This window comes from Delphinus delphis, chromosome X, assembly GCF_949987515.2.
Source record: "Delphinus delphis chromosome X, mDelDel1.2, whole genome shotgun sequence".
NCBI lineage: Eukaryota > Metazoa > Chordata > Mammalia > Artiodactyla > Delphinidae > Delphinus > Delphinus delphis.
Genome location: NC_082704.1, coordinates 27,636,181 through 27,660,542, shown reverse-complemented (window position 1 = coordinate 27,660,542; position 24,362 = coordinate 27,636,181). Strand labels below are relative to the sequence as shown.

The window sequence follows — 24,362 nt, the reverse complement described above, 5'->3', positions numbered from 1 at the left end:
AACCACTGCGCCACCAGGGAAGCCCTGAATTTTTAATAGTTGGAAAATAAAAACTATGGTATAATCCATACAGTATAATACTATGCAGTCCTTAAATTCTTTTCAAAGACTACTTGATCACATTTAAAATATTCTAAATAAATTGTAAAGTGAAAATAGCAGAATAAAAAAATGGATGTAATATTATCCTAATCTTGACTAAAAATATCTATAAATATAGATTTTAAAATTTTAAAGAAATACACTAAATTATAACTAGTAGTTATCACTAGCTGGTAGGGTTTTAGCTCATTTTTTTATTTGATTCTTTATACTTCTCTGTATTTCTAAAATTTTCTTTAATAAATTTATCTGATTTTATTAAGACAAACAACAGAAGATACTATAAAAGTCTATGGTTTAAGCCTTTGACCCTTCTATTAGGATAAACAAATAATAAAATAGGGATAAAGGTTCATGCTCCAGGATGTTTGTTGAATTGCTATTTAGCAAAAAATTGGAAATGTCTAAATTACCAACAAATTGGAAATGATTAAATTATGGTGCATCCATATGCAGCTAGTAAATGTTTCCAAAGAGTGAAATACAGAAAGTGCTCGTGTAAAATAAAAAGGAAGATACTGAATCATGTGTACAATGTGATTTCAATTATGTTTTTAAAAAATGAAAGATTGAAGGTGGCCAAAATTTTAGCAGATTATAGGTGGTTTTAATTTTAGTTTTTCTACTTTCTATGTTTTCTGAATTGTCTATACTGAGCATGTATATTACTTTATAATCAAAAATACATTATTTAAGTATTTTGAAAATATGTAGAGTACAATGAAAAGAAAGTGGATGATTAAGGAGGAAAAAAAAGATCTGGGATCACAGCTAGGGGAAATATGCTGAGGAATTAATAAAATGAAAATTATTATTAAACAAAAAGTTGAATTTTATGTAACAGGGCAAGAAGCCTGTTTAGTTTTGTCTTCCAGCAGTGCTCACTAATCTAGCAGTAAAATTAGGGGAAGTAGCTGTAATCATCTAGGATGAGGAGTGTTTGGCAAAGGGTCAGGGCATCTGTGTTGCTGGTCTACCTCCACAGAGAATGTGAAGATGTTTTTATAAACTGTAAAGTTGTTAACAGATAGCAGGGGTAGTTTTTATCTATCCCCATGGCCACTGTCCTATTTAAGCCCTCGTTATTCTTACTTAAACTTACTGACTGCTTTTCCTGCCCCGACTCTCTTTCCAAACCATCTTTTACATTATTGCCCAGCATTCTCTTTCTAAAGCCCCAGTCAGATTGTGTTACTTTTCCTTTTCAGAAACCTGTGTTGGCTCTCCATCACCTTAGAATGTCTGAATTTTTAAGCCACAAATCCAAGGCTCTTTATGATCTGGTCTCAAAGTACCTTTCTACCCTAATCCCCTGCTTTATCTCCATATACGTTTTTCTCCATCCTCATCATCCTACCTACCCTTCCGTAAATATGCAAGGCTTAGCTAACATTCCATATTTCTGCTCAAGTGACATCCTCTAAAACATTTGAGGAACAACCTCTGGACTTAGTTAGATTACTTGTACCTTTGCTTTGGTTCTGCTGTTTACAGGTGGCTGCGTGACTTTTAATATGTTATTTTGACCTCTTTGATTCTCAGGTTTTTTGCTTAATTTCTTCATCCTCATAATGGTAATACCTACCTCACAGGGTCGTTAGGATTCATTCAGATAATGAATACAAAAGCATGTTGTAAACTAAATGCACGGCACATGTGTATGGCATTATTTTCTACCTACCTCTACCTGTCAGGATGCTTTTGACTTCAAATAATAGAAATCCAACTGAAAATGGCTTAACAATGAGGAAGCCAGTCTGGAGGTAAGGCGGCTCTAGGGTTGCTTAATTCAGCAGCTCAGTAGTGTCATCAGGAACACAAGGTCCTTCCGTCCTCTTGCTTTGCTGTTCTTTATCTGTTGTTCTCCTGGGCTTGGTGCCCTCATGGTAGTAAGATGACTACTACTGTCTTAGGTGTCACATGCAGACAACAATGTTCAGAAGCAGGAAAGAGGAAGGTCCCTTTAGTATACCCCTTTTTAAGAGTGAGGAAATCTTTCTAGAAGCCTCCCCTATCACCTCATGCCCCAGATGGACTTGCCCTCATGTCTGTTTGATGAAAATTATAACATATGCCCATGCCTAAACCAGTCATCACTGGAAAGGGGAGTGAGCTCATCTTAATTAGCTTAGACCAATCGTGATCACCCCCTGGTGCTGGCTCCCACCTCTCCTAAAGGAAGAGACGCTCAAAAAAGGACAAAGTGGGGGCTCTGTTAGGGAGGGAAAGATTGTGGTAGCACGATGTCTTCAGGGATGATCCTGGTTTATTAGGACAAGGAGATGAGGAAGTAATAAGTAGTAGATTCAGCATAAAGGGGAGTCAGCTTTTAGTGGATCAAGATTTCAATCAGGCATCGTATAAAATGAGAGAATAAATGGGGTGCGAAGAGTATGAAGCTTTTGTTTTTCTAGTTTTAACATTTGTTTTCATGTCTAAATAGGTATGCAGTGGAGCTGATGAAGACCCAGATGATAAAAATGCACCATTTCGACAACGGCCGTTTTGCAAATATAAAGGACATACTGCTGATCTCCTTGATCTTTCATGGTCTAAAGTAAGTAATCCTTTTTTTTTTTTTGGCTGCGTTGGGTCTTTGTTTCTGTGCATGGGCTTTCTCTAGTTGCGGCGAGCAGGGGCTACTCTTCGTTGCGGTGCATGGGCCTCTCTTGTTGCAGAGCACAGGCTCTAGGCGCACAGGCTTCAGTAGTTGCAGCATGTGGACTTAGTAGTTGTGGCACACAGGCTTAGTTGCTCCGCGGCATGTGGGATCTTCCCGGACCAGGGATCGAACACACGTCCCCTGCATTGGCAGGTAGTTTCTTAACCACTGCACCATCATAGAAGTCCTAAAGTAAGAAATTCTTATTTGAATTTTGTATTCTATGTAACTATTTTAGGATAAAAGCAAATGTTTTATTTGTATGATTGTCACAGTCAGGTGTTTGAATGTCTGTATATACTTTGTGGGAGTTACAAATTAATCAAAGTTAAAAAAGAGAAATGTCAGATTAGGCTAATAAAATGTTTATATTACTTAACAGCTTCTATCTGGATCTGTCTATATACTTGTATTTGCTTCTTTTATAAAATAGTTTTGCAAAGTAACTATCCTCAGCAAAATGGATATGACTTCAGCTACAAAGGTGAAGTCTGACCTATCTAATCAAGACTGTTTTGGGGATAATCTGCTACATTCATGAAATTATTAATTTAGGTTTAATAATTATATTCTGCAGATCAATGGTAAGTCTTCATTTTGTAATTTTTTTTTCCTTAGAGCAAAATTTTAGAAGTAGAGGGGCTATTTTGCCACCGATCAAATATCTTAGAAGTTTGCAAAATTTTTAAGAGGTATTTTTAATTTTATTTAAGGTGTTTGAAGCATGAAGCAGTTTTTGGAATTTTTGTATGATTCCTTATACTTTCTTTGTATTAAAATTTGTCAGTAATCAAAATCTAAAATATATTAAGAATTTGTGGGAGAAAGTAATATTTAAAAGCTTTAAATTGAGAAAAGTCATCTGAGTTAACAAAATACTAGCAAGGATACCAGTGACGCCCATATATTTTAACTATATCACAAAGATATCACTGGTATATATTGGCAAGTCAGCCTTTCCCTGAGCTCCAGCTTTGAATCACTCCATTTTTGAATAATGCTCGTATCACATTTGTTTAGATGTTATGGATGCATTTCATAACGTTTTTCTCTAACCTCCTGGAACAAGCTTGGGCCTCACCTGGTAGTCTGGTTTTAAATTGAGCCCCCGTTGTATCTTTATACTCTCTCCCCACCCTGTGTGAAATCTGAGTTGTCGGAAGATGGAAATTTAAAGTGTCCTTAATCTGATAATCGTATTCATCTAGAATAAAAAGTACAAAGCACCTTATTGGGAACCCTGCACTCATTTTACTTTCTTAAAGCAAACCAATATTTTTTGTAAAATGTAACACCAACTGAAGATATTAATCCTCCATTGATGACTGTATCAGTCAGTGTTCTCCAGAGTAACAGAACCAACAGGAAATACATACATAGGAGGTTTATTTTAAGGAATTGGCTCACACAGTTGTGGGGGCAGGCAAATTTGAAATTTGTACGGCAGGCATTGAAAACTCAGTTTTTTTGGGTTTTTTCCCCAGCTTTATCGAGATGTAATTAAAACATTGTGTAAGTTTAAGGTGTACACAGTGATGATTTGATATACTTACATATTGGGAAATGATTACTACAATAAGGGTAATTAACACATTCATCACCATAAATAGTTACCTTTTTTTTGTGGTGAGAACATTTAAGATCTACTCTCTTAGCAACTTGCAAGTGTATAATACAGCGTTGTTAACTCTAGTCACCTTGTTGTACATTGATGCTGGAGTCTTAAGGCAGAATTTCTTCTCCAGGAAACCTCAGTTTTTGTTCTTAATGCCTTCATCTGTCTCTGTGCTCTTTTCTTAAACTTTCTTTTTTACTTAAGTGTTTATCTATGTACATTTCTACATCTTATTGGCAACAAGATTCTAAGCCCCTCAAGAGTAGGGATCAGCTCTTACTTCACTGTTGTTTCTCTTGAGTATCTAGCACAGTTGATGTTTATAGTGGGTTTTTTGTTTGTTGAAGACTTATTTTGTGCCACGTAATAAGAATTACCTTGTTAATACTGAAAATAACAATGCTGTGAGGTAGTTGATATTCCATACTGTGGATTAGAAGACTGGCCTCTGACCCATCCAAGATCACAAAACTAGTTATGGGTAGAACTTAGATCTGAATCTAATTTTTTTGACTTGTAAGATCATGCTTGGTTCAAGAACGCTATTTAATTTCATTTATTTAATAAGTATTTATTTTTGGATTGGGTTGTTTGCTTTTTTAATATTGAGCTGCGTGAGCTGTTTATATATTTTGGAGATTAATCCTTTGTTGATTCGTTTGCAAATATTTTCTCCCATTCTGAGGGTTGTCTTTTCGTCTTGCTTGTACTTTCCTTTGCTGTGCAAAATCTTTTAAGTTTCATTAGGTTCCATTTCTTTAGTTTTGTTTTAATTTTCATTTCTCTAGGAGGTGGATCAAAAAAGATCTTGCTGTGATTTATGTCAAAGAGTGTTCTTCCTATGTTTTCCTCTAAGAGTTTTATACTGTCTGGCCTTACATTTAGGTCTTTAATCCATTTTGAGTTTATTTTTTTGTATGGTGTTAGGGAGTGTTCTAATTTCATTCTTTTACATGTAGATGTCCAGTTTTCCCAGCACCACTTACTGAAGAGGCTTTCTTTTCTCCACTGTGTATTCTTGCATCCTTTATCCAACATAAGGTGACCATATGTGCGTGGGTTTCTCTCTGGGCTTTCTATCCTGTTTCATTGATCCATATTTTTTTTTTTGTGCCAGTACCATACTGTCTTGATGACTGTAGCTTTGTAGTATAGTCTGAAGTCCGGGAGCCTGATTCCTCCAGCTCCGTTTTCTTTCTCAAGATTGCTTTGGCTATTTGAGGTCTTTTGTGTTTCCACACAAATGGTGAAATTTTTTTTTCTAGTTCTGTGAAAAATGCCATTGGTAATTTGATAGGTATTGCACTGAATCTGTAGATTGCTTTGGGTAGTATAGTCATTTTCACAATATTGATTCTTCCAATCCAAGAACATGGTATATCTCTCCATCTGTTGGTAACATCTTTAATTTCTTTCATCAGTGTCTTATAGTTTTCTGCATACAGGTCTTTTGTCTCCTTAGGTAGGTTTATTCCTAGGTATTTTATTCTTTTTGTTGCAATGGTGAATGGGAGTATTTCCTTAATTTCTCTTTTAGATTTTTCATCATTAGTGTATAGGAATGCCAGAGATTTCTGTGCATTAATTTTGTATCCTGCTACTTTACCAAATTGGTATGATTTCAGTTTTCTTAAATTTAGTGAGGCTTGATTTGTGACCCGCGATGTGATCAATCCTGGAGAATGTTCCATGCACACTTGAGAAGAAAGTGTAATCTGCTGTTTTTGGATGGAATGTTTGGATGATCTGTCCATTGGTGTAAGTGAGGTGTTAAAGTCCCCCACTATTATTGTGTTACTGTCGATTTCCTCTTTTATAGCTGTTAGCAGTTGCCTTATGTATTGAGGTGCTCCTATGTTGGGTGCATGTTTGTTTGTTTTTGTTTTTTTTTTGCAGTACGCGGGCCTTTCACTCTTGTGGCCTCTCCCATTGCAGAGCACAGGCTCCGGATGTGCAGGCTCAGCGGCCATGGCTCACGGGCCTAGCCACTCTGCGGCATGTGGTATCTTCCCGGACCAGGGCACGAACCCGTGTCCCCTGCATCGGCAGGTGGACTCTCACCTGGGGAAGCCCCATGTATTTTTATAATTGTTTTATCTTCTTCTTGGATTGATCCGTTGACCATTATGTAGTGTCCTTCCTTGTCTTTTGTAACATTCTTTATTTTAAAGTCTATTTTATCTGATGTGAGTATTGCTACTCCAGCTTTCTTTTAATTTCCATTTGTATGAAATATTTTTTTCCATCCCCTTACTTTCAGTCTGTATGTGTCCCTAGGTCTGAAGTGGGTCTCTTGTAGATAGCATATATATGGGTCTTGTTTTTGTATCCATTCAGCGAGCCTGAGTCTTTTGGTTGGAGCATTTAATCCATTCACGTTTAAGGTGATTATCGATATGTATGTTCCTATGACCATTTTCTTAATTGTTTTGGATTTGTTTTTGTAGGTCCTTTTCTTCTCTTGTGTTTCCCACTTAGAGAAGTTCCTTTAGCATTTGTTGTAGAGCTGATTTGGTGGTGCTGAATTCTCTTAGCTTTTGCTTATCTGTAAAGCTTTTGATTTCTCCATCGAGTCTTAATGAGATCCTTGCCAGGTAGAGTAATCTTGGTTGTAGGTTTTTCCCTTTCATCACTTTAAATATGTCATGCCACCTCCTTCTGGCTTGTAGAGTTTCTGCAGAAAAATCAGCTGTTTACCTTATGGGGGTTCCCTTGTATGTTGTTTGTCGTTTTTCCCTTGCTGCTTTCAATAATTTTTCTTTGTCTTTGATTTTTGCCTGTTTGATTACTATGTGTCTTGGCGTGTTTCTCCTTGGGTTTATCCTGCCTGGGACTCTCTGTGCTTCCTGGACTTGGGTGGCTATTTCCTTTCCCAGGTTAGAGAAGTTTTCGACTATAATCTCTTCATTTATTTTCTCGGGTCCTTTCTCTCTCTCTTCTCCTTCTGGGACCCGTTTAATATGAATGTTGTTGTGTTTAATGTTGTCCCAGAGGTCTCTTAGACTGTCTTCATTTCTTTTCATTCTTTTTTCTTTGTTCTTTTTCGCAGCAGTGAATTCTACTATTCTGTCTTCCAGGTCACTTATCCATTCTTCTGCCTCAGTTATTCTGCTATTGATTCCTTCTAGTGTAGTTTTCATTTCACTTATTGTATTGTTCATCTCTGTTTGTTTGTTCTTTAATTTTTCTAGGTCTTTCTTAAACATTTCTTGCATCTTCTCCATCTTTGCCTCCATTCTTTTTCTGAGGTCCTGGATCATCTTCGCTATCATTATTCTGAATTCTTTTTCTGGAAGGTTGCCTATCTCCACTTCATTTAGTTGTTTTTCTGGGGTTTTATCTTGTTCTTTCATCTGGTTCATAGCCCTCTGCCTTTTCGTCTTGTCTGTCTTTCTGTGAATGTGTTTTTTGTTCCACAGTCTGCACGATTGTAGTTCTTCTTGCTTCTGCTGTCTGCCCTCTGGTGGGTTAGGTTATCTGAGAGGCTTGTGCAAGTTTCCTGATGGGAGGGACTGGTGGTGGGTAGAGCTGGCTGTTGCTCTGGTGGGCAGAGCTCAGTAAAACTTTAATAGGCTTGTCTGCTGATGGGTGGGGCTGGGTTCCCTCCCTGTTGGTTGTTTGGCCCGAGGCGACCCAACACTGGGGTCTTTGGTGGGGCTAATGGCAGACTCTGGGAGGGCTCACGCCAAGGAGGACTTCCCAGAACTTCTGCTGCCAGTGTCCTTGTCCTCACGGTGAGACACAGCCACCCCCTGCCTTTGCAGGTGACCCTCCAACACTAGCAGGTAGGTCTGGTTCAGTCTCCTATGGGGTCTCTGCTCCTTCCCCTGGATCCTGATGTGCACACTACTTTGTGTGTGCCCTCCAAGAGTGGAGTCTCTGTCCCAGTCCTGTCAAAGTCCTGCAATCAAATCCCGCTAGCTTTCAAAGTCTGATTCTCTAGGAAATCCTCCTCCCATTGCCGGACCCCCAGCTTCAGAAGCCTGACGTGGGGCTCAGAACCTTCACTCCAGTGGGTGGACTTCTGTGGTATAAGAGTTCTCCAGTTTGTGAGTCACGCACCCAGCAGTTATGGGATTTGATTTTATTGGGGTTTTTTTGGTTTTTTGTTTGTTTGCTTTGCGGTTCGCGGGCCTCTCACTGCTGCGGGCCCCCCGCAGGCTCAGCGGCCATGGCTCACGGGCCAAGCCACTCCACGGCATGTGGGATCCTCCCGGACCGGGTCATGAACCCGCATTCCCCGCATTGGCAGGCGGACTCCCAACCACTGCACCACCAGGGAAGCCCCTTATTTTATTGTGATTGCACCCCTCCTACTGTCTCATTGTGGCTTCTCCTTTGTCTTTGGATGTGGGGTATCTTTTTTGGTGAGTTCCAGCGTCTTCCTGTTGATGATTGTTCAGCATTTAGTTGTGATTCCGGTGTTCTCGCGAGAGGGAGTGACATACAAAATCTGGTCTCGCGCCCCTGCACAGTGGCACGTCCGGCGCCTGGTAGGGCCGAGCACCTGGGAATCCTATCCCCTTATGTATCCATCTGGAAGCTTTTGACAGATAGATGTTTGGTTTATGGGTGATGGGCCATCATAATGCCTAAATCAGTTACACTACCCTCTTCTAGCTTTGAAAATTCTATTCTGAGACATTTGACAATTTCTGTTCTCTAATTTGCTTGCCTAAGGTGTGACAGGTGCACAATAACTTTTCATTTCCATGCTGCATTATAGGATAATCTTTTTGAAGACATTTTAAGTGACAGGGAATTCATGTGAGTTAAAATTCACCAGTGTTATCAATGTGAAAATAACTGAAGTGACGATCAAATGAATAGATTCATAGCTAACTTCTAGTACACGCAGGCTCCAACAACCAAGGCACACTTTAGTCCTCTGTCGGCATCTGGCAGATTTCTTTCAACAGAAGTCATAAGATTCATCCTCATTTCAGAATAGGTAATGTGAAAAAGTCTTAGAATCAAAGAAATATGGTATTTAACTATTTGGGAAAAAAATGGGATTGTCCAAGTGAATTGGATATCTTTGTACTTTATGATGCTGCGTATAACAATAGTAATGACAAAACTCTTGAGATACCTAAAACTAAAAGTTCACTTTTATGGAGTAAGTATTTCTTTTATATGGTGATAAAATAATCAATGTCAATTTCTCCGTAGAACTACTTTCTGCTTTCTTCTTCAATGGATAAAACAGTCAGGCTATGGCACATTTCCAGAAGAGAATGCCTTTGCTGTTTTCAGCATATAGATTTTGTCACTGCCATAGCTTTCCATCCAAGAGTAAGTATTTACATGTTTTTTTGTTATACTATGAGGAAGGTGAGGGAACCAGGTTTCTCTGGAGGGTAATTGGACTACAGGAAAAAAATTATTAATATCCAATAGTTAAGAGCAACTTGATTTAGTGTTTCATTCTGCTTTAAAAATAAGAAAGGAAATAAATATTGTGCTAATCTTCATTAGAAGAGCTGGAAATATTATAGTCTAAATATGACAGTGAAAAGTCATCCCAAATCTTTAATAAGACCTGCAAGGGTATAAATAAAGAAATAAAATATCTTATTAAAGAGGAGAGAGGTTGGAGACAGTGGAAGAAGAAAAGACGGCAGGTAAATAAATGAGAAAGGGAAGCATATAGGCAGGAATAGTTGTAGGAGGGTCAGGAAGGGAAGAGACAAAGAGGAAAAGATTGAAAGAGGCAAAGACCAAAATTCATTACAAGATAGACTGAATTCCTATTTCAGGTCTGAAAACATTGTTAATCTTGAGATCCCTTCATACTCATTTTCAATGTAGAAAATCCTTTAATATCTTTCCTCTAGAAAGAATTTCATATGATTTCAACTAAAGGAGAAAAATCTACCATCATGGACTCCAGAGCTATCTTACGCCCTTATAGGATAGAGCCACCAAATGCATGAGGCTAGAGTAGTTTTAGTTCTTTGCAGCTGTAAGCACAAGGGATGTCACGTGTTGGCACTGCTTCACTAGCTAGGTTGAAATAAGTGGAGGGCTTGAGCTGACCCTCGTTGACTTTCCCTCCACTACATTTGTGTATGATTACATATCCAATCATGTCCTCATCTCTATGTGTTTAGTACCCATTGTCTTTTTAATGCAACCTTTCAATTATATTGACATTTCTTTCTCTCCTTCCCCAAATTAAGAGAGAAGAATGACTTTTTTCTCTCAATATAATTTCCCTCCCTGGGCAGGCTTATAACATAGGCAGTAATAATTCTGAACCCTTAGAGAAGATTTTATTAAGAACTTTTGAAAATTAAAAATGCTTAATCTATGTTAATACTGTATCAGTTTTGACCATCAAGCTTTCGAGGCTTCTTTCTAAATAATATCCCCATCCTGTCACCTAAGGGTGCAACAAAAGGGTAGATTTTACCCCTGTCAGCACCTGTGAGCAAAATCCCCCCACCTCTATTTTAACTATAATGTATCAAGATGGAAAGAGAGGGGTATTAGGTGGTAATAGTTATCTATGTAGTACTTTATTATTAAGGTTTCTGTTTAGTCAATAATTTTCCTATACTTTTATTTGGTTTTATTTTGGAAGCTGAAAAGCCTTATTTCTAAAAATTCTACTGACCTGGAGAATTTATGAGAGGGGCTAGGGAAGAGTGGGGTGGTGTTGACATTTTCCTAGGAAATATGACTCTATCAAATAATGTTACCTAGAAGAAACGAAGCAGAGTCATAAAAGAAATAGCAAAATGGAGATACACACACATGTACACACATGTATATATGTATGTAAATAAAATTCTGAGTTGTAAGACCAAGATGAAGTATTTTTATTTGTTCAGCACTTCTGCTGGTAGACATTGAGTTGAGCCTACTGTACCATAGCCATAAAAATGCCTATTCTATGAAGGTTATCCTTGACGGGCTTGAGAAGTGGGTAAGAATAATAATCTTGAGTGGAGAAGAAAATCTGTTTCTTGTTTTGGCATCCCAATTATTTTATTTTCTTTTTAATTCTTATGTTACCAAAAATTAGAGCAGCTTCATGGTAGGCTTGGTTTAGTTTAGAACAGGGTTTCTAAACCTTGGCACTAATGGCATTTGGGGTTGGATAATTCTTTTTCGTAGAGAGAGGAAAGGCTGTCCTGTGCATTGTAGGCTGTTTAGCAGCATTCCTGGCCTCTACCCACTAGATGTCAGTAGCGCCCCACCCTCTAAATTGTGACAATTCCAAACTGTCTCCAGACATTGCTAGATGTCTCCTGTGGGGCCAGGCTGCCCCCAGCTGAGAACCCCTGGTTTGAGGTTGAGAATTTAAATAGTGAAGCAATTCTCTGCTGACAGGGTATCAGAGTTCCAAAACTTGACTGGTTCTGTGGGCTAACTGGCATTAGTTACTCTTTTATCCCTCTGTTACATGTATCCCAAGGAAGGTATGGGCAAATGTACCATTTTAGGATAGTATTTCCCAAAGCATGTTCCTTGAATTGCTAGCCCTGCTAGATATCCCTACCTGACCCCCAAAAAAGTCGCCCGTTAAAGATTCAGAGTGCGTGTTAACTGAGAATCCTGTTTAACTTTGTGTAACCCAGAATTTCTCAAACTTATTTGACCACAGAACCCTTCTACACAATGTATACTCAAACACATTATCTATTAACATCTATACCTTGGGAAAAGCAGTTTAAGGGTATGATAAAGTGATTAGAATGTCATTCCTCCAAAATGAATACTGAGGTTTCTAATTGTTGTTATTTTTAGTGACTGAAATAATGCTTACTTTAATACTTTTAAAATGAAATCTATATATTTTAACATTATTTCTAATAGACTTAATGTATTGATTTGCTAATGAGTTTTTCTTCATGTGATAAAATGAAACCTTCCTCTTTCATCACATTTTTAGGATGACAGGTATTTTCTAAGTGGGTCATTGGATGGAAAGCTCCGCCTTTGGAACATACCTGACAAAAAAGTGGCTTTGTGGAATGAAGTAGATGGTCAAACAAAATTGATCACAGCTGCAAATTTCTGTCAGAATGGCAAATATGCAGTGATTGGGACATATGATGGCAGGTGTATTTTCTATGATACAGAGGTAAATGACTGTCTTGTATAAATTACATACTTGAATACATAGATATTTTTGTGGTTTGGAATAAGTTGGTGTATCCTGTCTGGGCTTTAACTGCCTTATCTGTAAATTGGGACAAATAATACCATGTTTGTCTGTGAGTTGGCTCAGATGATCTTTGAGTTTCTTTCTAATTCTGATCTTTTTAAATTGTGATTTTTTTTTTTTTAGCATTTGAAATACCACACACAGATACATGTCCGATCTACCAGAGGGCGCAACAAGGTTGGAAGAAAAATTACTGGCATTGAACCTTTACCTGGAGAAAATAAGGTACTAGGTATTCAAAACCATCTGTCTCCACACTATATATAGACTCCTGAAAGTAAGTTCTTCATATCTTAGCTAAGAATATATTTCCTTTCCTATGGAATATTGCTTTTTCTAGTTTTGAGATATATTCTGTATGTGTCTAACACCCTTTTTTGGTTGTACCTTAGCACAGATTAAAAGATGGTATTTTTAACTTTTCCTTTGATTTGTTTTTAGATACTGGTAACTTCAAATGACTCCAGAATCAGACTATACGATCTTAGAGATTTGTCACTGTCCATGAAGTATAAGGGTTATGTCAACAGCAGCAGCCAGATCAAAGCAAGTTTCAGGTAAATTGACAATGAGGAATTCCCAAAAAGGATCAGAACATTTCTCCCCTACTCCCATTTTTCCATTGATCTATGGCTTATGTTTATATGGTGCTGTTAGTTACTTTGCAGTTTTACAACTGGTGTCTCATATTATCAGTCCTACTTACATTATCCAGCTGTTTGGTAGAGTTCGAATTGCCCCTGCTCTGTGGATGAAGAAACCAACACCCAGAAAATTAAGTAATTTGCCTAAAGTCACACTGGTAGTTGCAGAACCAGGATTAGAAGACCCAGCTCCAGAATTTGTGCTTTTGTACTTTCATGTATGCTTTCTAAGAGGAGATTTACCCCACCACCGCCCACCCCACCCATGGTCTTGATCCTTTTAGGTACAGAAGCTAATAAAGCATTTCGAGACCCTAAAGTACAGTGTCCTGTACTTACACCTTTGCATATCATTATTATTTGAACTGTTAGTTTGGGATCTGCAGGCTCTCCTGAAATACCTACCTTTTCTTCCTTTATAGCCCTCCTTATTTCAGCTCTTTTCTTACCAGTTCTCCTTTCTTCTTGAATTACCCAGTAATTTAATTGGTAAAGCATTCTGCTTCTCTCTTTTATCTCTTAAGTAGGCACTCATCCCAGTGTGGGTTAACCCAGCAGCAGTTACCTAGAGCTTCGATGAAAATACTAATGCCACTGGCCACCCATGTCAAACCTACACGTTCAGGACCTCTGGAGTGAGACTAGGAGTCTGTATTTCAACAAGTTCTCTTGGCTGTTTTCTTAGGTGTTTCGAACTAGGAAGCTCTGATAGAGGGAAACCTAAAAAAACCCACAACTTTGATTTTTTTTTTCTTTCTTCCCTAAATGTAGCCATGATTTTAGTTACCTCGTTAGTGGCTCAGAAGATAAGTATGTTTATATCTGGAGTACTTATCATGACTTAAGCAAGTTTACTTCAGTGAGGAGAGATCGTAATGACTTTTGGGAAGGTATTAAAGGTACGTAAATGCATACTTTTATGTGTCTTATAAGTGAATAAAGTTAAAATGGAGATGTATTATAAGTAAATTTGTATAGGCTTTATTTCAGAGAGATAGTTTGGCAGTTTTAACTGCTTTCGCATTGTATTGGCTTTGTTTGATTTTTCTGTACCAAGGAAGAACATATACTTGTCTAAAATTTGAGAAGTCATGGAATCTCAGAACTTGTATGTGGTTTTGGTGGGGTTTTTTTTTTAACATCTTTATTGGAGTATAATTGCTTTACAATGGTGTGTTACTTTCTGCTTTATAACAAAGTGAATCAGTTATACATATACATATGTTCCACTGGTGGTTTGATAGGGATTGCACTGAATCTGTAGATTGCTTTGGGTAGTAGAGTCATTTTCACAATGTCGATTCTTCCAACCAAGAACATGGTATATCTCTCCATCTGTTTTGTATCATCTTTAATTTCTTTCATCAGTGTCTTATAGTTTTCTGCATACAGATCTTTTGTCTCCTTAGGTAGGTTTATTCCTAGGCATTTTATTCTTTTTGTTGCAGTGGTAAATGGGAGTGTTTCCTTAATTTCTCTTTCAGATTTCTCATCATTAGTGTATAAGAATGCCAGAGATTTCTGTGCATTAATTTTGTATCCTGCTACTTTACCAAATTCATTGATTAGCTCTAGTAGTTTTCTGGTAGTCTTTAGGATTCTCTATGTATAGTATCATGTCATCTGCAGACAGTGACAGCTTTACTTCTTCTTTTCCAATTTGGATTCCTTTTATTTCTTTTTCTTCTCTGATTGCCATGGCTAAAACTTCCAAAACTATGTTGAATAATAGTGGTGACAGTGGACAACCTTGTGTTGTTCCTGATCTTAGAGTAAATGGTTTCAGTTTTTCACCATTGAGAACGATGTTGCCTGTGGGTTTGTCACATATGGCCTTTATTATGTTGAGGTAAGTTCCCTCTATGCCTACTTTCTGGAGGGTTTTTATCATAAGTGGGTGTTGAATTTTGTCGAAAGATTTTTCTGCATTTATTGAGATGATCATATGGTTTTTCTCCTTCAGTTAATATGGTGTATCACATTGATTGATTTGTGTATATTGAAGAATCCTTGCATTCCTGGGATAAACCCCACTTGATCATGGTATATGATCCTTTTAATGTGCTATTGGATTCTGTTTGCTAGTATTTTGTTGAGGGTTTTTGCATCTATGTTCATCAGTGATATTGGCCTGTAGTTTTCTTTCTTTGTGTCATCTTTGTCTGGTTTTTGTATTAGGGTGATGGTGGCCTTGTAGAATGAGTTTGTGAGTGTTCCTCCCTCTGCTATATTTTGGAAGAGTTTGAGAACGTTATGTGTTAGCTCTTCTTTAAATGTTTGATAGAATTCGCCTGTGAAGCCATCTGGTCCTGGGCTTTTGTTTGTTGGAAGATTTTTAATCACAGTCTCAATTTCAGTGCTTGTGGTTGGTCTGTTTATATTTTCTGTTTCTTCCTGGTTCAGTCTCAGAAGGTTGTGCTTTTCTAAGAATTTGTCCATTTCTTCCAGGTTGTCCATTTTATTGGCATAGAGTTGCTTGTAGTAATCTCTCATGATCCTTTGTATTTCTCCAGTGTCAGTTGTTACTTCTCCTTTTTCATTTCTAATTCTGTTGATTTGGGTCTTCTCCTTTTCTTTCTTGATGAGTTTGGCTAAGGGTTTATCAGTTTTGTTTGGCTTCTCAGAGAACCAGGGTTTAGTTTTATTATCTTTGCTGTTGTTTTCTTCAGTTCTTTTTCATTTATTTCTGCTCTGATCTTTATGATTTCTTTCCTTCTGCTAACTTTGGGAGTTTTTTGTTCTTCTTTCTCTAATTGCTTTAGGTGTAAGGTTAGATTGTTTATTTGAGATATTTCTTGTTTCTTTTGGTAGTATTGTATTGCTATAAACTTCCCTCTTAGAACTGCTTTTGCTGCATCCCATAAGTTTTGGGTCATCGTGTTTTCATTGTCATTTGTTTGTAGTTATTTTTTGATTTCCTCTTTGGTTTCTTCTGTGACCTCTTGGTTATTAAGTAGTGTATTGTTTAGCTTCCATGGGTTTGTATTTTTTACAGATTTTTTCCTGTAATTGATATCTAGTCTCATACCATTGTGGTCGGAAAAGATACTTGATACGATTTCAATTTTCTTAAATTTACCAAGGTTTGATTTGTGACCCAAGATATGGTCTATCCTGGAAAATGTTCCATGAGCAGTTGAGAAGAAAGTGAATTCTGTTGTTTTTGGATGGAATGTCCTATAAATATCAATGAAGTCCATCTTGTTTAATGTATCATTTAAAGCTTGTGTTTCCTTATTTATTTTCATTTTGGATGATTTGTCCACTGGTGAAAGTGGGGTGTTAAAGTCCCCTACTATGATGGATTTGGTTTCTTTTAAGAAAATATTTTTGGGTTTTAAATAGTTCTTAGTTACTTATATGTTAGTTTTTAAAGGTACTTGCATATAACATACACTATTATGTTTTTTGAAGTATTATGCTTTTTGTCTTGATGTTTAGAATCAAGTTTATTAGTTGTCTTAAAGTAAATTTTTTTCCCCAGCCCATAATGCAGTTGTTACGTCAGCCATCTTTGCTCCAAACCCAAGTTTGATGTTGTCTTTGGATGTGCAGTCTGAAAAATCAGAAGGGAACGATAAAGGTGAAGATGCTGAAGTTTTGGATAACATGCCCTCTGGTAGGTATTCATATTTTATTTGTCCTTCGTTTTCTCTAGTCAGCCTTTAATAGCCTCATTGACCTGTGGGTATTATGAGGTCTTCATGAGTATGAAGAATATTTCCTTTATGCAACATAATGGTTGTCAGATGTTCATTTCTGAACATTTTGGTAATATAGTTCTTGCAAGTTTTACTTCTTTTAAATTCACCTGGGAATTAAAACTGAAACTTTTGAAAGTTGGTAATTTTTTTTATGGACAACTATTCTCTTTAGAGAAATGCAAACCAGACATAAATACATACAAGATAAATTATCTGTCTCTGCTGCACTATAATCTCTGTGAGGACAAAGATTTTATGTGTTTTATTTATTGTTGTAGGGCCAGTGCCTAGCACAGTGCTTGCCTGCATATAGTAGGTGCTTAATAAACATTTACTGAATAAGTGAATTAAACCAAAATGAAAGCAGTGTCCTTTTCTAATTGCCACAAATTTACAGCTTCTCATAGATAACTATCTACAAGCCAGTAATTCTTGCCCTTTGCAGCAAATACTTTGAGAAGGAATAGTACTTTCAATTATATAAACTGCTCAGATTAGGAAGTAAAAAGAAACCGTCAAGTAGTATTGAGTGCCAATTATATAAAAATGGTCCCTCTTAATTCTTAAGAGTAAGGTAAAACCATGGAAACTTGGACCAGTTGTTAATGAAAACAAGTTTGTATTGTTAAAATCTATTGCAGAATATTTTATTAAATGTGTTTTCTCACTTTAGAGACTATAACCAGGCCTTGTAGAGAGTTATAAAGTCACAACAATAGATACAATGTAGTAAGAGTGCTTCTAAAAGTATTTGAATACTAAAAAGTTCTCAAGCATTTTTCTCATTTAATATCAAGTAATTTCCCTTGCGGCATTATTTGCACTATACACTGTACTAAATACACTATTTTTTCTGTCTGTGAAGAAAAATTTTGATAGCAAAGATGAACTTCAGTCTAGCACTTCTTTCTTTTATTTTTTAAATTTAAATATTTATTTATTTATTTATTCATTTGGTTGCGCTGAGTCTTACTTGTGGCAGGCAGGCTCCTTAGTTGTGGCATGTGGGATCTAGTTCCCTGACCAGGGATTGAACCCAGACCCTCTGCATTGGGAGCATGGAGTCTTATCCACTGTGCCACCAGCGAAGTCCCTAGCACTTCTTTTATTACCAGATTTAAAAATCAACCAACTCAGAATTATTACACCTTTACTAAATGCCTGTTTGGAAATTTCTTTTCATTTTCTTTTTTTTTTTTCTCACAGTCAAATCCTACTTCTCTCTTCTAAATTAAGTCATTTGGTTGGTTTTTTTTCCTTTTCTTTTTCCCCAATACCTTTTTACACTCTGCACATTTCCCCTACACATTGAACAGAAAATTCTAGCTTTTTAAACCATTTGAGGAAAAATGAAAAGTACCTTTTTTAAACTTCTCAAACTGCACCATATTAACATGGTTCAGTTATTACTTCACTGCGTCCTTTTTAAAGAGGCACAACTTTGGATCATACTCAGATTTGTGTTTGCTGTTTTGTACCTGTGTAGATATACTCTAAGAATAAACTCTTAAACTCGGGGTATGAGATCATAAAATATATCTGATTGCCCTCCTCTTTATTCTGACGTATTTGGCAACTTAAGCTTCAGTTTTCCTCATGTTTAAAATGGTGATAATACCTCGTTTATAAGGTTGTGATATGGGCAGAAGACCTCAATAGACATTTCTCCAAAGAAGACCTACAGATGGCCAACAGGCACATGAAAAGATGCTCCACATCGCTAATTATTAGAGAAATGCAAATCAAAACTACAGTGTACACACACACACACACACACAGGAATATTGCTCAACCATAAAAAAGAATGAAATAATGTCATTTGCAGCAATGTGGATGGACCTAGCGATTATCATATTAAGTGAAGTAAGTCAGGGAAAGACAAATATATCACTTATATGTGGAATCTAAAAAATAGTACACATGAACGTATTTACAAAACAGAAACAAACTCACAGACATAGAAAACAAACTTATGGCTACCAATGAGGAAGGGGGGAGGGATAAATTAGGAGTATCTCCAAATCACTTTGCTGTACACCTGAAATTGACACTATTTTAAATCAACTATACTTCAATTAAAAAAAAAAGATACAGCTGACAACTAAAAAAAAAAGACAAACCAAGGTTGTGAGAAGAATTAAAGATAACACATGTAAGGTGTCTAGCAAAATGCCTGGCATGTAATAGACATTATCATCTTCATTATATTGTATCTTATAAGGCATTTATATATATATATATATATATATATATATATATATATATATATATATATATGATGAATTATTTTCTTCTCTAGCCTTTCTGATATCCCTCAGTTGTTTGCTGCTGCTTCTGCTGCATAGCACTACTTTGAGATATACCAAAAGTGTGGTTAGGAATGTTCAGCAGCTTAGCATATGTTTTTAACAAATCTAAGTGAAACCATTTTGTCTAACTCATCCTGTACACAACTTCCCAGTTAAAGTTTGGATTATTTTCTTCCTTAGTAATCAGTCCTTCTTAAGCCCACAATTTTTGCCTATGCATAATAGTTAACACTGAATTTTGTTCATTAAATGTTTTTACCAGCAAATGTAAGTGGTAAGCGTTTTTGCCATTCAGCGTAGTAGCTACATGGTTCTTCAGTATGGACTGGAAAGGCAAAAGGTTCTCTCAGCATTCACAGAGTGATTGTGTGTGCTTCATTTCATGGCAGTTCCAGTATGTCTGCTGTACAGTAAACCTTACTATCAACCTCATTAGTGAACCCTGTTGGCAAAAGACTTGCCCAGCTGATCCCATCCTGCCAACATTCCAGTCCTGGGGCTGAATAACATGCTAGCCTCTTGTCGCGAAATGAAGAATTAGACAACTTAGAGGCCTTGGCTGTCTGGGAGTAAATCCAGGCATCCTGGCCCCAAGGGACCATAATCTCTCCTTAGCTACCAGGAAAAGAGCAGCTAAGACAAGGTAAGTGGAAGTGAGCCTCAGAGAGGAGAGGTACAGGAGGATGAAAGGATCACAGGAGCAAGCCAGAAAAGAGAGACTGAAGGCTGGGAGAGGTTCTTCCACCCCAAAGGTAGAGGGTCATGGGCATGTGACAGTTGTGGCAGCAGGCTTCATATTCTTTTAAAATCAACTAAAAACTTTCTTTTATGCTTTTAAGGTATTATGAAGACAGATAACACAGAAGTTCTTCTCTCTGCTGACTTCACTGGAGCAATCAAAGTGTTTATTAACAAAAGGAAAAATGTATCTTAATTTGAAATGACATTTAAAATAAACATATCAGTAAGTTTCTATATGTATCAGAACTGAAAAAGAGTTATAGTGTTTCAGGCCAACATCCTTTTTTTAATTTTTATTGGAAGTTGTTCAAATATAATATATTTTTTGAGAGGCAACGTTAATGATCTAGTAAACCCGGGACTGATAGACTAGAAAGGAATGTAGCTAGAATAACATTGCCAAACATTAGGCTTTACGTTTTGTTATGTTTGTGTTATATAATTGTGAACATGCACAGGTTTCTGCATGAAAATATATTAATATATTAATCACATGTGTGTGCCTTTTGGTTACATGCACTAAATCTAACAGAGTTAAATTATTTCAGTGGCTCTTTTGGCCTCTTACTGAGGGGGAGTGTCTTGTTTCTAGCTTAAATAATTTCTTTTGCACAAAATTTCATTTTTAAGAGAAGTGGTATCTTTTGACTGAGTTAATATTTTTTAAATGTTATATAGGTTTTCAATAGGTCAACAACCATGTGTAAATGGTTTTTATAAATTTCTCAATTTGGGGACTTTTTTTGTGTGTGGTCTAAATTGTGGACTTAAGATTCTTTTTTTGTATGTGTGTATGTGTGTGTGTGTGTGTGTGTGTGTATATATATATATATATATATATATATATATATATATATATTCTTTTTTTTTTTTTGCCACACTGGAGCACAATGTTTCCTATGTAAAGAATTCTTTTCATTCTTTATCCATGAGCACCAGGCTTTGCTCACTTAAAAAAATTAAGCCACATTAAGGAGTGAGTCTTCTTTTTTTACAATAATGTAAAAATGGACAGTTTACATTTTTTAAAGCATTGTAGTTTTAAAAATTAAGCTGTTTTGTGTTGTTGAATTTGAAAGCCTTTGTAAATATTGATATAATGTACCAATGAAATAACATCTGGGGTGATGAACCCTGATAATGTTGTTGATGGTTAGCATATGTTTCTGAAAATTAAATATGTATTATTAAAAGTTGGTGGCCAAAACTTGTTAAACATATGACTTTATTTTCAGATGACTTCGGTAAATTGAGAAATGTAAAAAAACCAAAATCTTGTTTTATAATTTGATTTTTAGCAAGCAGAGATCAAATTTTGGACCCCTAAATTATAATGCATTAGCTACATACCTTTAAGAAAAAAAGTTTTTAATTCTAGTTCTAAAATGAACACTGCTAACAGTTCATCTGTATGCTTATATGTTCTTTACTGCATTTGTTTTCAGTATATAGGTGAGAAGCTGGAGAGCCGTGATCACATCCTTATCAATCAGCATGGTCTTTTAAAAAAAATTTTATTTTATTTATTTATTTTTGGCTGCGTTGGGTCTTCGTTACTGCACATGGGCTTTCTCTAGTTGCGGTGAGCGGGGGCTACTCTTTGCTGCGGTGTGTGGGCTTCTCATTGCGGTGGCTTCTCTTGTTGCAGAGCGTGGGCTCTAGGTGCACGGGCTTCAGTAGTTGTTGCTCGCGGGCTCTAGAGGACAGGCTCAGTAGTTGTGGCGCACGGGCTTAGTTGCTCCGCGGCATGTGGGATCTTCCCGGACCAGGGCTCGAACCCGTGTCCCCTGCATTGGCAGGCGGATTCTTAACCACTGAGCCACCAGGGAAGCCCATCAGCATGGTCTTGAGGTGTCATGGATTTTCTAGTTCATTGCCTATTATTTGCCTTGGTTTTACCCCTATGCTGCTTTCTTCCTCTTGCCAGTGCTTTGCTTTCTCCTTCCCCTCCTCTCACCTCCCTCACACTTCTCTCCCCACCTCTGCTCACTTTTCTGTACTCTACCTGACAGACCGAGTTGTTATGCCATTGGTTTTTTAACCAGTCACTTTCGTAGTCTCAGGGTCTGGATGGCAGTGTGATTGGTCTAGTGTGTCAAAGAATTCAGTGTCTTCAACCCTCTTGGCTTTCACTGACTTCTGCCTGAGGCCTTGTAGTCTGCTGCGGTGCTAGATGTTTCAACTGCAGATAATCAGGGTGTTGCCAATATGAATATTTCCTGATAGGTTTTATGTGGTTTCTTGAACAAAAAGGCAAAAAATAGTTGGGATGCAAGCTTAAGAGAACAATACTGACACTTCTAAATTTCGTTTTATAAATTGTTGGCTATCACTATATAAATACACTGCGAAGTTACAAGTCAGAACGTGAGTTTGAAAAGGTAGCATGAAGATGTATACAAAGAAAAATTGAACAATATTTTTCCCTAAAATGAATATTAGAAACTCACTGTAATAAGTTGTGTGGTATTATAGGAAGGAGCACAGATTCTAGAATTAGATAAACTTAGATTTGGTTTCCTCTGTTAGCACCTTCCTTCAGCAAGTTATTCTGTATTAATTTCCATGTCCTTATCTGTAGTACAAGAATATCTAATGGAAATTATAAAGATTTACTGAGAAATCGTGTATGTATAAAGCTTGGTACCTAGCCAGTAGGTGTACTCAACAAACACACATTTCTCACTGCCTCTCCCGAATCCCTGAGTGCCCTCCTAGACCAAAAAAAAAAAAAAAAAAGATGTGGAAGTGCTGTCTAGATATTGAGATTTCATGGACAAATAGTATTTTAGGGATTGACATAGGACACCAGCCTTTTTCTGCCAACTCAACACTTTTAAAAACTGCCACCGTCTACTATCACCTCATCATAAAAGAGAGAAAATTTTAATACTAAAAAAGTCACTAAGAAAAGTTAAGCACAATCTTATCTTAGAGCAACAAACAGTCTAAAGTGAATAAACCTAGCTTTTGAAAAAAGTAACCATATTACCTTATTTTCCCTTTTTCCTTTGGTGAAAATTTCATCACAGACTTGGTGTGGCTGCCTGAACAAATTTAAAACCACATTTCATTGAAAACTCTTTGAAGAGTCATATTGAGCCTTCCCCTGCCTCCATCTTGTTTACCTTAACTGGAATTAAAATATGAATGACTCAACATACTTAGCATGCCATTTTCTCTGGTCTTCAAATTATACAGCTGGGTAGTTGCTTTTTATTCTTTGAAATATATGTTTAACATTAATATATCCATCCCCAAAATTCTAGTTTCAGTTGTATAATTTTGAGAGCCAGCTCTCCTCACTGATACGAAAAAATCAAATTATCAGAATGTTTCTAAGTTATTTAATTATTATGGGGATTCAAGATAAAGTTTTCAAAAGAAAATCATTCCCAGTTTCACTGGTTTCTAGCTTCCTGCCTTCTTCATTAAGCAGATGTTTATTGAACACCTACTATGTACAGACCACTGCTGGGACTAGAAAAGAATAAGGCAGCAGCCATGTGCCAGAGGAGCTCACAGTCTGATGATGGAGAAGATGGCCACAGAAACAAGTAAGAGACTTGGAACTATCTTGTGGCTGTGGCCCTAGAAATGCCCCTTCTCATCTTATCCCCTGTCTGTTCTACCCTTCCTAGTAACTCATGGCAGCCACTTGATTCTCAGGCCCATCTTAGTTCATCTAATATTACAAATAGCAAGGATAATATGGGTAAAAGACCTTATGAGTAAGCCATAGGTAAGGTGATAAAAATGGAGTACCCACCATGCCAACATCTTCGCTGGTCTCTGGCTCCCTCCTCCCAGACTAAAATCATTGTCCATTTCCTCTAAATTCTTACCTGTCTTCTGTTTTGAGCTAACTCCTGTTTAACAGACCCCCCTTCCCCGCAACTGCTCCCCTATTCCCTTCAGTTCTGAAGCTTGGTCCATTTTTCTTTCGTTCTCTAGATTTGAGTCATCTAGTCTTGGGGAAGCCAGGTTCCCCCTGTTAGCCACAACCACTTGGCTGGTGTAGACCCATGCACATGAAGTAAATTCAGGTTGATACAGCAGGGCCAGCGTGAAGGGTGGTGTGGAAATGAGGGGAGAGATCCACTGCAGAGTCCCCAGCAAATCAAATGTCATCACGTGGGTAATCTACGGTGGTCCAGGCAGATGGAGTTTGCCTGTACGTCCAGCTACCCTGCATTACATTTTTAAATTTTTATTTTGGAATAACTTTAGATTTACAGAAAAGTTGCAAAGAAAATACGGAGTTCCCATATACTCCTTACCCAGTTTCCCTTAATGTTAATATCTTACGTTACCATGGCACAGTGATCAAAACTAAAACCCACATTGGTACAATACTATTAAGTAAACTCCAGACTTTATTCACATTGCACCAGTTTTCCACTAGTGTC

The 24,362-nt window shown here is 37.1% G+C and overlaps 1 protein-coding gene across 1 annotated transcript in view; it reads left to right on the top strand.

The window, feature by feature from the left end:
• WDR44 (WD repeat domain 44) overlaps positions 1–21,155 on the top strand; it is a 79,401-nt gene extending 58,246 nt beyond the window's left edge. The window contains exons 13-20 of the mRNA XM_060001630.1: positions 2,546–2,659; positions 9,552–9,674; positions 12,280–12,471; positions 12,679–12,780; positions 12,997–13,112; positions 13,971–14,098; positions 16,684–16,818; positions 20,052–21,155. Of these exons, the coding sequence (XP_059857613.1) occupies positions 2,546–2,659; positions 9,552–9,674; positions 12,280–12,471; positions 12,679–12,780; positions 12,997–13,112; positions 13,971–14,098; positions 16,684–16,818; positions 20,052–20,146 (1,005 nt within the window). The 3' untranslated portion in view covers positions 20,147–21,155. The remainder of the gene's footprint in view (positions 1–2,545; positions 2,660–9,551; positions 9,675–12,279; positions 12,472–12,678; positions 12,781–12,996; positions 13,113–13,970; positions 14,099–16,683; positions 16,819–20,051) is intronic.
• Positions 21,156–24,362: the final 3,207 nt, after the last annotated feature.